This window comes from Salvelinus alpinus, chromosome 1, assembly GCF_045679555.1.
Source record: "Salvelinus alpinus chromosome 1, SLU_Salpinus.1, whole genome shotgun sequence".
Classification (NCBI taxonomy): Eukaryota; Metazoa; Chordata; class Actinopteri; order Salmoniformes; family Salmonidae; genus Salvelinus; species Salvelinus alpinus.
Window position 1 is genome coordinate 103881097 of NC_092086.1, and position 12125 is coordinate 103893221.

The 12125-nt window shown below is 43.3% G+C and overlaps 1 protein-coding gene across 1 annotated transcript in view; it reads right to left on the reverse strand.

Moving 5' to 3' along the window:
- Window positions 1-1093: 1093 nt before the first annotated feature.
- LOC139537500 (protein transport protein Sec31A-like) overlaps window positions 1094-12125 on the reverse strand; it is a 37919-nt gene continuing 26887 nt past the window's right edge. The window contains exons 13-16 of the mRNA XM_071338893.1: window positions 4741-4980; window positions 4426-4545; window positions 4167-4238; window positions 1094-3988 (exon numbers count right to left, since the gene is read on the reverse strand). Coding sequence (XP_071194994.1) covers window positions 3809-3988; window positions 4167-4238; window positions 4426-4545; window positions 4741-4980 — 612 coding nt within the window. The 3' untranslated portion in view covers window positions 1094-3808. The remainder of the gene's footprint in view (window positions 3989-4166; window positions 4239-4425; window positions 4546-4740; window positions 4981-12125) is intronic.

Genomic DNA, 12125 nt, shown 5'->3' on the forward strand with positions numbered 1-12125 from the left:
TATTCTGTAGGTGAAATGAGGAGGCCATCTGTACAGGCTTGACATTTTACAGTAATGTATCATGATAAAACATTGGAAATTTGAGGGAAAAGATCAGACTGGACATTTGTGAAAAGTTTGCTGTTGATCATTGCTAGACAACCATTTTCAAGTCTTACAATCGATTTTCAAGCCGATTTAAGTCAAAATTGTAACTAGGAACATTCAATGTCATCTTCAACTCCAGTGTATATTTGGTATTGTGTTTTAGGTCATTGTCTTGGTGAAAGGTGAATTTATCTCACTGTGTCGTTTGAAAAGCAGACTGAAACAGGTTTTCCTCTAGGATTTTGCATTCCGTTTAGTTTTAGCCTAAAAAACGAGTACTTTCCGATGACGAGCATACCGATAACATGATGCAGCCCCACCATGCTTGAAAATATGAAGTGGTACTCAGTGATGTGTTATGTTTAGGGCAAATCCAACACAACGCTTTGTATTCAGGATACAAAGTGCAGTTTTACTTTAGTGCCTTATTGCAAACAAATGTTTTGGAAGATGTTTATTCTGTACAGGCTTCCTTTTCACTCTGTCATTTATCTGTCATTTATGTTAGTACTGTGGAGTAACTTCAATGTTGTTGATCCTCATATCACAGCCATTAAACTCTGTTTTAAACTCACCATTGGCTTCATGGTGAAATCCCTCAGCGGTTTCCGTCCAGCAACAGCGTTCAGAAAGACGCCTGTATATCTGTAGTGACTGGGTGTATTAATACACCATCCAAAGTGTAATTAATAACTTCACCATGCTCAAAGGGATATTCAATGTCTGCTTTTTTATCCATTTGCCAATAGGTACCCTTCTTTGTGAGGCATTGGAAAACCTCCCTGGTCTTAGTGGTTGAATCTGTTTGAAATTCCCTGCCCGACTGAGGGACCTTATGGATAATTGTATGTGAGGGGTACAGAGTGGAGTCATTCAAATATCATGTTAAACACAAATATTACACACAGTGAGTGCATTCAACTTATTATGTGACTTAAGGACATTTTTACTCCTGAACTTATTTAGGCTTGCCATAAAGGGTTGGAATACTTATTGACTCAAGACATTTCAGCTTTTCATTTTTAATTAATTTGATAAAAAATTCAAAAAAAAGAAATCCACTTTGACATAATGGGGTATTGTGTGTAGGCCAGTGACACATAATCTCAATTTAATACATTTTAAATTCAGGCTGTAACACAAAATGTGGAAAAAGTCAAGGGGTGTGAATACTTTCTGAAGGCACAGTAGGTATTATTAGTCTTAGTAGATATGAGTGCAGGCAGAGATTGATATAAAAGCTAATAGTGGCCATCTTCATTTTGTAAATACATAAGAAATGACAAATTCAAGATACTAAAAAGTCCCTTTATGTCTTCAGCCATCAGGTCAAGGCAGAAGATGGAGCCATACAGTCAAGACACATACATCATTCTCCGTTGCAACACACTGGCATTACATCCAGACACTCCTAAGACAAACATCTCCATAGAGCACAAGGAGGACATGAGATAAGTTAACTGTCCAGTTGATTCATTAGATTAGATATTTTTTCATTGGTCAGTATTTGTAAACGGAAAGTCATTTCGTCTATTAAAGCATGACATCTAAGCTGTTTATGACAAACATTTAGTAACCTCTCAAAGCAACTGAAAACGACGAAGCAGCATGTTTTAAATAAATACTATTTATTGAAAATATTGCATGTTGTCGATTAAAAAATGTCCTACTCTCAATATTAAAGTGTCTTTCTCTTCTTACCGACATAAAATAGACTGTTAAAACCTACAGCCTTAATCATACTGAAGACAAGAACAGAGAAGAAACAAATCAAAACTATGGCGTTAAGCCCATGATGGCATGACCACCATTATTAGAGTCAGTCCCCTCGTCATAAACCTGACATTATTAGTACCCACTTAAAACAGTCTGACAATGATTCCAGGCATAATGTCAGCATGCATTTCTCCTGTGTTTTAAAGTACAGTCTCTGGTTTCTGTGTTTTAAAAGTACAGTCTCTGGTTTCTGTGTTTTAAAAGTACAGTCTCTGGTTTCTGTGTTTTAAAAGTACAGTCTCTGGTTTCTGTGTTTTAAAAGTACAGTCTCTGGTTTCTGTGTTTTAAAAGTACAGTCTCTGGTTTCTGTGTTTTAAAGTACAGTCTCTGGTTTCTGTGTTTTAAAGTACAGACTCTGGTTTCTGTGTTTTAAAGTACAGTCTCTGGTTTCTGTGTTTTAAAGTACAGTCTCTGGTTTCTGTGTTTTAAAGTACAGTCTCTGGTTTCTGTGTTCTAAAGTACAGTCTCTGGTTTCTGTGTTCTAAAGTACAGTTTGGTTTCTAAAGTACAGTCTGGTTTCTGTGTTCTAAAGTACAGTCTCTGGTTTCTGTGTTCTAAAGTACAGTCTGGTTTCTGTGTTCTAAAGTACAGTCTCTGGTTTCTGTGTTTTAAAGTACAGTCTCTGGTGTCTGTGTTTTAAAGTACAGTCTCTGGTTTCTGTGTTTTAAAGTACAGTCTCTGGTTTCTGTGTTTTAAAGTACAGTCTCTGGTTTCTGTGTTCTAAAGTACAGTCTGGTTTCTGTGTTCTAAAGTACAGTCTGGTTTCTGTGTTCTAAAGTACAGTCTGGTTTCTGTGTTCTAAAGTACAGTCTGGTTTCTGTGTTCTAAAGTACAGTCTGGTTTCTGTGTTCTAAAGTACAGTCTGGTTTCTGTGTTCTAAAGTACAGTCTGGTTTCTGTGTTCTAAAGTACAGTCTGGTTTCTAAAGTACAGTCTGGTTTCTGTGTTCTAAAGTACAGTCTGGTTTCTGTGTTCTAAAGTACAGTCTCTGGTTAAAAGGGGAGGAACCTCCATTGCACTCTACGCTGTCTGAAAACCATGATTACACAGAAAATAAACAAGTAAATTAAACAGAATGACAAATAAAGATCTTAAAACAACATAAAATACATTTCTTTTTAACATATTACCCCAGTGAGAATGATAAGACTGGCTATATCAATATATCTTAGTCCTTTTTCCCGCATGTGTCTAATGTACTGTTGTGATACTGGTGGCATGGCTTGTGTTCAAGTTGTAAAAGGGGAGGAGGGGACTCAGAGTCTGGAATGGGATGAAGAATCCAACAGTGATGTCATAAATCTCATGAATCTAGAGGAAGTAGAATATCTGCACTGAGCCAAATGGAACTTCCACTAAAATGAGCTGATTAAAACACCTGGCTCACGCCTCCTGAGTGGCGCAGTGGTCTAGGTGTCACTACAGACCCGGGTTCGATCCCAGGCTGTTTCACAGCCGGCCGTGACCGGGAGACTCATGAGGCGGCTTACAATTTGCCCAGCGTCGTCTGGGTTAGGGGAGGGTTTGGCAGGCCGGGATTTCCTTGTCCCATCGCGCTCTAGCGGCTGCTTGTGGTGGGCCAGGCGCCTGCAAGCTGACATTGGTCGCCAGGTGTATGGTGTTTCCTCCGACACATTGGTGCGGCTGGCTTCCGGGTTAAGCGAGCAGTGTGTCAAGAAGCAGCGCAGCTTGGCAGGGTGGTGTTTCATAGGACACATGGCTCTCGGCCTTCGCCTCTCCCGAGTCCGTACGGAAGTTACAGAGATGGGACAAGACTGTAACTACCAGTTGGAGAGAAAAAAAGGGGTAAAAAGCACAACAACAAAAAACCACCTGGCTCACAAATTGACTTTCTGGTCTTTTTTTTATGACATCATCAATCCCTGCCCAATCCTTCTCCATCTCACCCCAGACTCAGAGGAGTGGGGGAGGGTCTCTCCTCCTTCTCAGACCCCCAGTTTGTTGGCTTGTGTCAGCACCACCTTGAGCACAGGCATGAAGGCAGACGTCTCGCTGAAGTTGCTGCTACTCACTATGTGTGTGTGGATGTTGAGGCTCTCCATGTAGGAGCGAGACTCGATGCATTGCACCATGTTGTGTAGGCCTCGTACGATGGCCAGGGAGAGCTAGAGAGAACGAGAGAGACCGAGAGACAGACGAAAGAGAGAGAAATTGAGAGAGAGATGGACAGGGCGATTGACAGTGAGCGAGAGAGATTCATGGTGTGAGTGTAAATCTCAAAATGATATGCAACATTCTAACATGGAATTTAGAAGTGTAAGAATGTAGAATTATTCAACTCACTGTCTGCTCTCGTAGCTTGTCGTAGAGGGCCTCAAGGCGCTTGCTGGCATCATCCAGCTTCCTTTTGGTTTGCTGTGGGGGATGAGACAAGTACATTGAAATGTTTTACACAATCACTTTCTTACAATCACTTTACAGCTAAATTAATTATATAGGAAATAAGTTTTATTTGAAGAGGCATCTAAAGGTCTGTGTACTACACAGTACTGTATATGTACTGTAACTGAAGGGGATTTTGTTTTTGGAGCGCTGTACTCACGGGGTCTGCGGCAGCAACCAAGCACTTCCGAATGAGGCCCTCAAAGGTGTTCTTCAGGACCTGGTGCTCCTCAGGGATGGGCTTCTTAGTGACCTGCTCAGCAGGGATGGACTGCAGCGGCTGGACGGTAATCACAGTACATGGGTTTAGACTGGAATTCTTGTGAATCATTGTGGAGCTTTCTAAGTTGAAATTGTATCATCTTACAATGTTAAGAGCTTTGAGGCCATATAGTACGACTAGTAATGTAATCCACTATCAATGTTTCTCATAATCTTCAAATCAGGAATAGGCCAATTTATAAAAGGAACAGACCAATGCCTGTATGACATCTGCAGTAGGGGCTCCGGGCGCTCCCTCCACATTCCCTCCATGTGTCTTGGGCATGCCAGGGTTCATGGGTGGGGGGGCCATCTGCTGTTGCTGCATGCCCTGGTATGGGGCCTGGTTCTGGGCTTGGCCTGGGGCCATGGGCTGGGGGGGCTGCTGGGACTGGGGGTCCCCGGCACCCAGGGGGGAAAAGATGGGAGCAGGAGGATTGTAGTTCTCTGGAACCTGGAAGGGGGAGAGCGTGTGAGTGGAAAATAAATAAATAAAACACACACACACACTCAAAAGTTTGGGGTCACTTAGAAATGTCCTTGTCCTTGTCCATTAAAATAACATAAAATGTATCAAAAACAGTATAGACATTGATAATGTTGTAAATTATTATTGTAGCTGGAAACGGGTGATTATTTTATGGAATATCTACATAGGCATACAGAGGCCTATTATCAGCAACCATCACTCCTGTGTTCCAATGGTTGTGTTAGCTAATCCAAGTTTATCATTTTAGAAACCCCTTTTGCAATTATGTGAGCACAGCTGAAAACTGTTGTCCTGATTAAAATAAGAAATACACCTGTCCTTCTATAGACTAGTTGAGCATCTGGAGCATCAGCATTTGTGGGTTCGATTACAGGCTCAAAATGACCAGAAACAAAAACCTTTCTTCTGAAGCTCGTCAGTTTATACTTGTTCTGAGAAATGAAGGCTATTCCATGCGAGAAATTGCCAAGAAACTGAAGATCTCGTACAACGCTGTGTACTATATGGCCTCAAAGCTCTCATAGCAGCCAGCAGCATACCACCCTGCATACCACTGCTGGCTTGCTTCTGAAGCTAAGCAGGGTTGGTCCTGGTCAGTCCCTGGATGGGAGACCAGATGCTGCTGGAAGTGGTGTTGGAGGGCCAGTAGGAGGCACTCTTTCCTCTGGTCTAAAAAATATCCCAATGCCCCAGGGCAGTGATTGGGGACACTGCCCTGTGTAGGGTGTCGTCTTTCGGATGGGACGTTAAACGGGTGTCCTGACTCTCTGAGGTCATTAAAGATCCCATGGCATTTATTGTAAGAGTAGGGGTGTTAACCCCGGTGTCCTGGCTAAATTCCCAATCTGGCCCCCAAACCATCACCTAAGTTTACAATTGTCTCATTCATTCCCCTGTAACTATTCCCCAGGTCGTTGCTGTAAATGAGAACATGTTCTCAGTCAACTTAACTGGTAAAAAAACTACTCCCTTCACAGAACAGCGCAAACTGGCTCTAACCAGAGGAGTGGGAGGCCTCGGTGCACAACTGAGCAAGAGGACAAGCACGTTGCAGTGTCTAGTTTGAGAAACAGGCACCTCAAGTCTTCAACTGGCAGCTTCATTAAATAGTACAGGCAAAACACCAGTCTCAATGTGAAAAGGTGACTCCAGGATCCTGGCCTTCTAGGCAGAGTTCCAGTGTCTGTGTCCTTTTGCCCATCTTAATCTTTTCATTGGCCAGTCTGAGATATGGCTTTTTCTTTGCAACTGCCTAGAAGGCCAGCATCCCGGAGCCACCTCTTCACTGTTGACGTTGAGACTGGTGTTTTGCAGGTAACAGATGACATTCATTCTGACAACCTCTGAAACTCTTAGATAATACCTTCAAATCAAAATGTATTGGTCACATACACATGGTTAGCAGATGTTAATGTGAGTGTAGTCATGCTTGTGCTTCTAGTTCCAACAGTGTAGTCATATCTAACAAGTAATCTAACAAATTCACAACGACTACCTTATACACACAAATAAAGGGATGAATAAGAATATGTACATATAAATATATGGCCGTGCGGCATAGGCAAGATGCAGTAGATGGTATAGAATACAGTATATGCATATGAGATGAGTAATGTAGGATATGCAGACATTATTAAAGTGGCGTTATTTGAGAGTGACTAGTGATACCTTTATTAAGTCCATTTATTACAGTGTCCAGATATTTAAGTCTGTATGTTGACAGCAGCCACTCTATGTTGGTGATGGATGTTTAACAGTCTGATGGCCTTGAGATAGAAGCAGTTTTTCAGTCTCTCGGTCCCCGCTTTGATGCACCTGTACTGACCAGGCCTTCTGGATGATAGCGGGGTGAACGGGCAGTGGCTCAGGTGGTTGTTGTCCTTGATGATCTTTTTAGCCTTCCTGTTACATCGAGTGCGTAGCTTTCCTGGAGTGCAGGTACTTTGCCGCCCGGTGATGCGTTGTGCAGACCGCACTACCCTCTGGAGAGCCTTGCGGTTGTGGGCGGAGCAGTTGCCGTACCAGGCGTTGATACAGCCAAACAGGATGCTCTCGATTGTGCATCTGTAAAACTTTGTGAGTGTTTTAGGAGACAAGCCAAATTTCTTCACCCTCCTGAGGTTGAAGAGGTGCCGTGTGCCTTCACCACGCTGTCTGTGTGGGTGGACCATTTCAGTTTGTCCGTGATGTGTGCGTACACATCACGGACAAACTGAAATGGTCCACCCACACAGGACCTTAAACGTTCCACATTCTCCACTACTGTTCCGTCGATGTGGATGGGGGGGATGCTCCCTCTGCTGTTTCTGAAGTCCACGATCATCTCCTTTGTTTTGTTGATGTTGAGTGAGAGGTTACTTTCCTGACACCACACTCCGAGGGTCCTCACCTCCTCCCTGTAGGCCATCTCGTCGTTGTTAGTGATCAAGCCTACCACTGTCGTCTGCAAACTTGATTGAGTTGGAGGCATGCATGGCCACGCAGTCGTGGGTGAACAGGGAGTACAGGAGAGGGCTGAGAACGCACACTTGTGGTGCCCCAGTGTTGAGGATCAGCGGGGTAGAGATGGTTTCCTACCCTCACCACCTGGGGGGCGGCCCGTCAGAAAGTCCAGGAACCAGTTGCACAGGGCGGGGTCGAGACACAGGGTCTCGAGCTAAATGACGAGTTTGGAGGGTACTATGGTGTTAAATGCTGAGCTGTAGTCAATGAACAGCATTCTTACATAGGTATTCCTCTTGTCCAGACTGGATAGGGCAGTGTGGTGGCGATTGCATCGTCTGTGGACCTATTTGGGCGGTAAGACCCATTGGAGTGGGTCTAGGGTATCAGGTAGGGTGGAGGTGATATGATCCTTGACTAGTCTCTCAAAGCACTTCATGATGAGTGAGTGCTACGGGGCGATAGTCATTTAGTCCAGTTACCTTAGCTTTCTTGGGAACAGGGACAATGGTGGCCATCTTGAAGCATGTGGGCACAGCAGACTGGGATAGGGATTGATTGAATATGCCCGTACAAACACACCAGCCAGCTGGTCTGCGCATGCTCTGAAGACGCGGCTAGGGATGCCGTCTGGGCCGGCAGCCTTGCGAGGGTTAACACGTTTAAATGTTTTACTCACGTTGGCCACGGTGAAGGAGAGCCCACAGGCTTTGGTAGCGGGCCATGTCAGTGGCACTGTATTGTCCTCAAAGCGAGCAAAGAAGTTGTTTAATTTGTCTGGGAGCAAGACGTCGGTGTCCGCGATGGGGCTGGTTTTCTTTTTGTAATCCGTGATTGACTGTAGACCCTGCCACATACGTCTTGTGTTTGAGCCGTTGAATTGCGACTCTACTTTGTCTCTATACTGACACTTTGCTTGTTTGATTGCTTTGCGGAGGGAATAGCTACACTGTTTGTATTCGGTCATGTTTCCGGTCGCCTTGCCATGATTAAAAGTGGTGGTTCGATCTTTCAGTTTTGCACGAATGCTGCCATAAATCCACGGTTTCTGGTTAGGGAAAGTTTTAATAGTCACAGTGGGTACAACATCACTGATGCACTTGCTAATAAACTCGCTCACAGAGTCAGCGTATACGTCAATGTTGTTGTCTGAGGCTACCCGGAACATATCCCAGTCCACGTGATTGAAGCAATCTTGAAGCGTGGAATCCGATTGGTCAGACCAGTAGTTTAAACCTGAGCACGGGAGTTTCCTGTTTTAGTTTCTGTCTATAGGCTGGGAGCAACCAAATGGAGTCATGGTCAGATTTGAAGGGAGGGCGGGGGAGGGCTTTGCATGCATCGCGGAAGTTAGAGTAGCAATGGTCCAGAATGCTACCAGCTCGTGTCGCGCATTCAATATGCTGATAGAATTTAGGAAGCCTTGTTCTCAGATTAGCTTTGTTAAAACCCCCAGCTCCAATAAATGCAGCCTCAGGATATATGGTTTCCAGTTTACATAGAGTCCAGTGAAGTTCTTTCAGGGCCGTCGAGGTATCTGCTTGGGGGGGGATATACAGCTGTGACTATAATCGAAGAAAATTCTCTTGCACTTGCCCGCCCGTCCAGCATCACTACTCTGGACGGTTCTGACTTAGAATATGTGGACAACTACAAATACCTAGGTGTCTGGTTAGACTGTAAACTCTCCTTCCAGACTCACATTACACATCTCCAATCCAAAATTAAATCTAGAATTGGCTTCCTATTTCGCAACAAAGCATCCTTCACTCATGCTGCCAAACATACCCTCGTAAAACTGACCATCCTACCGATCCTCGACTTCGGCGATGTCATTTACAAAATAGCCTCCAATACCCTACTCAATAAATTGGATGCAGTCTATCACAGTGCCATCCGTTTTGTCACCAAAGCCCCATATACTACCCACCACTGCGACCTGTACGCTCTCGTTGGCTGGCCCTCGCTTCATACTCGTCGCCAAACCCACTGGCTCCAGGTCATCTACAAGACCCTGCTAGGTAAAGTCCCCCCTTATCTCAGCTCGCTGGTCACCATAGCAGCACCCACCTGTAGCACGCGCTCCAGCAGATATATCTCTCTGGTCACCCCCAAAGCCAATTCTTCCTTTGGCCGCCTCTCCTTCCAGTTCTCTGCTGCAAATGACTGGAACGAACTACAAAAATCTCTGAAGCTGGAAACACTTATCTCCCTCACTAGCTTTAAGCACCAGCTGCCAGAGCAGCTCACAGATTACTGCACCTGTACATAGCCCATCTATAATTTAGCCCAAACAACTACCTCATCCCCTACTATATTTATTTATTTTGCTCCTTTGCACCCCATTATTTCTATTTCTACTTTACACATTCTTCCACTGCAAATCTACCATTCCAGTGTTTTACTTGCTATATTGTATTTACTTCACCATGGCCTTTTTTTGCCTTTACCTCCCTTCTCACCTCATTTGCTCACATTGTATATAAACTTATTTTTCTACTGTATTATTGACTGTATGTTTGTTTTACTCCATGTGTAACTGTGTTGTTGTGTCGAACTGCTTTGCTTTATCATGACCAGGTCGCAATTGTAAATGAGAACTTGTTCTCAACTTGCTTACCTGGTTAAATAAAGGTGAAATAAATACATAGATAATGCGGTCGGCATTTGATTGTAAGGAATTTTAGGTCAAGTGAACAAAAGGACTTGAGTTCCTGTATGTTGTTATGATTACACCATGAGTCGTTAATCTTAAGGCATACACCCCCGCCCTTCTTACCAGAGAAATGTTTGTTTCTGTCGGCGCGATGTATGAAGAAACTGGGTGGCTGTATCGACTTTGACAACATATCCAGAGTGAGCCATGTTTCCGTGAAACAGAGAATGTTACAATCTCTGATGTCTCCCTGGAAGGCAACTCGTGCCCTAATTTCATCCACATTGTTGTCTAGAGATTGGACATTGGCGAGTAATATGCTCGGAAGCGGTGGATGGTGTGTTCGCCTTCTAAGTCTGACCAGTAAGCCGCTCCGTCTGCCTCTCCTGCGGCAAACGTGCTGTTTTGTGTCGGCCTCTAGGATAAGACCCCACGTCCAGGGTGGAGATCCGAACAAAGGATCCGCTTCTGGAAAGTCGTATTCCTGGTCGTAATGTTGGTAAGTTGATGTCGCTTTTATATCCTGTAGTTCTTCCAGGCTGTATGTAATAACACTTTCGATTTTCTGGGCTAACAATGTAAGAAATAATACATAAAAAAACAAATGACTGCATAGTTTCCTAAGGACCTGAAACGAGGCGACCATCTCTGTCGGCGCCATCATGTTCATTTGATGATACAGTGGCAGCAATCCATGGTTATAACATCTACAGAAAAGCCAATGGTAGAGGTGTTGCTGTTAATATTCAGAACCACATTCCTGTAAAGTTTAGAGAGGATCACATGTTAAATCCTGTTGAAGTAATATGGCTACAGGTTCATCTGCCTCACCTAAAGTCCATTCTTGTGGGGAGCTGCTATAGACCACCAAGCGCTAACAGTCAGTATCTGGATAACGTGGGAAATGCTTGATAATATATGTGATCTCAACTGAGAGGTATATTTTCTGTGTGATTTAAATATTGATTGGCTTTTATCAAGCTGATCACTCAAGAAAAACCTTTGAACTGTAACCAGTGCCTGCAACCTGGTTCAGGTTGTCAGTCAACCTACCAGGGTAGTTACAAACAGCACAGGAATGAAATCATACACATGTATTGATCACATCTTTACTAATGCTGCAGAAATTAGCTTTAAAGCAGTATCCAAATCCATTGGATGTAGGGATCACAATATAGTAGCCATATCTAGGAAACACAAAGTTCCAAAGGCTGGGCCTAATATAGTGTATAAGAGGTCATACAGTAAGTTTTGTAGTGATTCCTATATTGTTGATGTAAAGAATATTTGTTGGTCTGTGGTGTGTAATGAGGAGCAACCAGACGCTGCACTTAACATATTTGTGAAATAGCTTATTCCAGTTGCTGATAAGCTTGCAGCCATTATGAAAATGATTGTAAAAACTGTTAAATCCCTGTGGACTGATGAGGAATTGAAAAACTATATGGTTGAGAGGGATGAGGCAAAAGGAATGGCAAATAAGTCTGGCTACACAACCGATTGGCAAACGTATTGCAAATTGAGAAATCATGTGACTAAACTGAATAAAAAGAAGAAACTACACTATGAAACAAAGATAAATTATATAAAGAATGATAGTAAAAGCTTTGGAGCACCTTAAATTACATTTTGGCCAAAAATGCAAACTCAGCTCCATCATTCATTGAATCAGATGGCTCATTCGTCACAAAACCTTGCCAATGAAAAAAATCATTAAAGTAATTGGCAATATTAAAATCAAATTTAATTAGTCACATGCGCCGAATACAGCAGGTGTAGACCTTCAAGTGAAACGCTTACTTACAAACCCCTAACCAACAGTGCAGTTTAAAAAAAAAACGGAAAAGAATAAGAGATAGTGAGTGTGGAACAAGTAATTAAAGAGCAGCAGTAAAAAAAAAACTATATCTACAGGGGGGTGCCGGTACAGAGTCAATGTGCGGGGGTACCGGTTAGTTGAGGTAGTATGTACATGTAGGTAGAGTTAATTAAAGTGACCATGCATAGATAA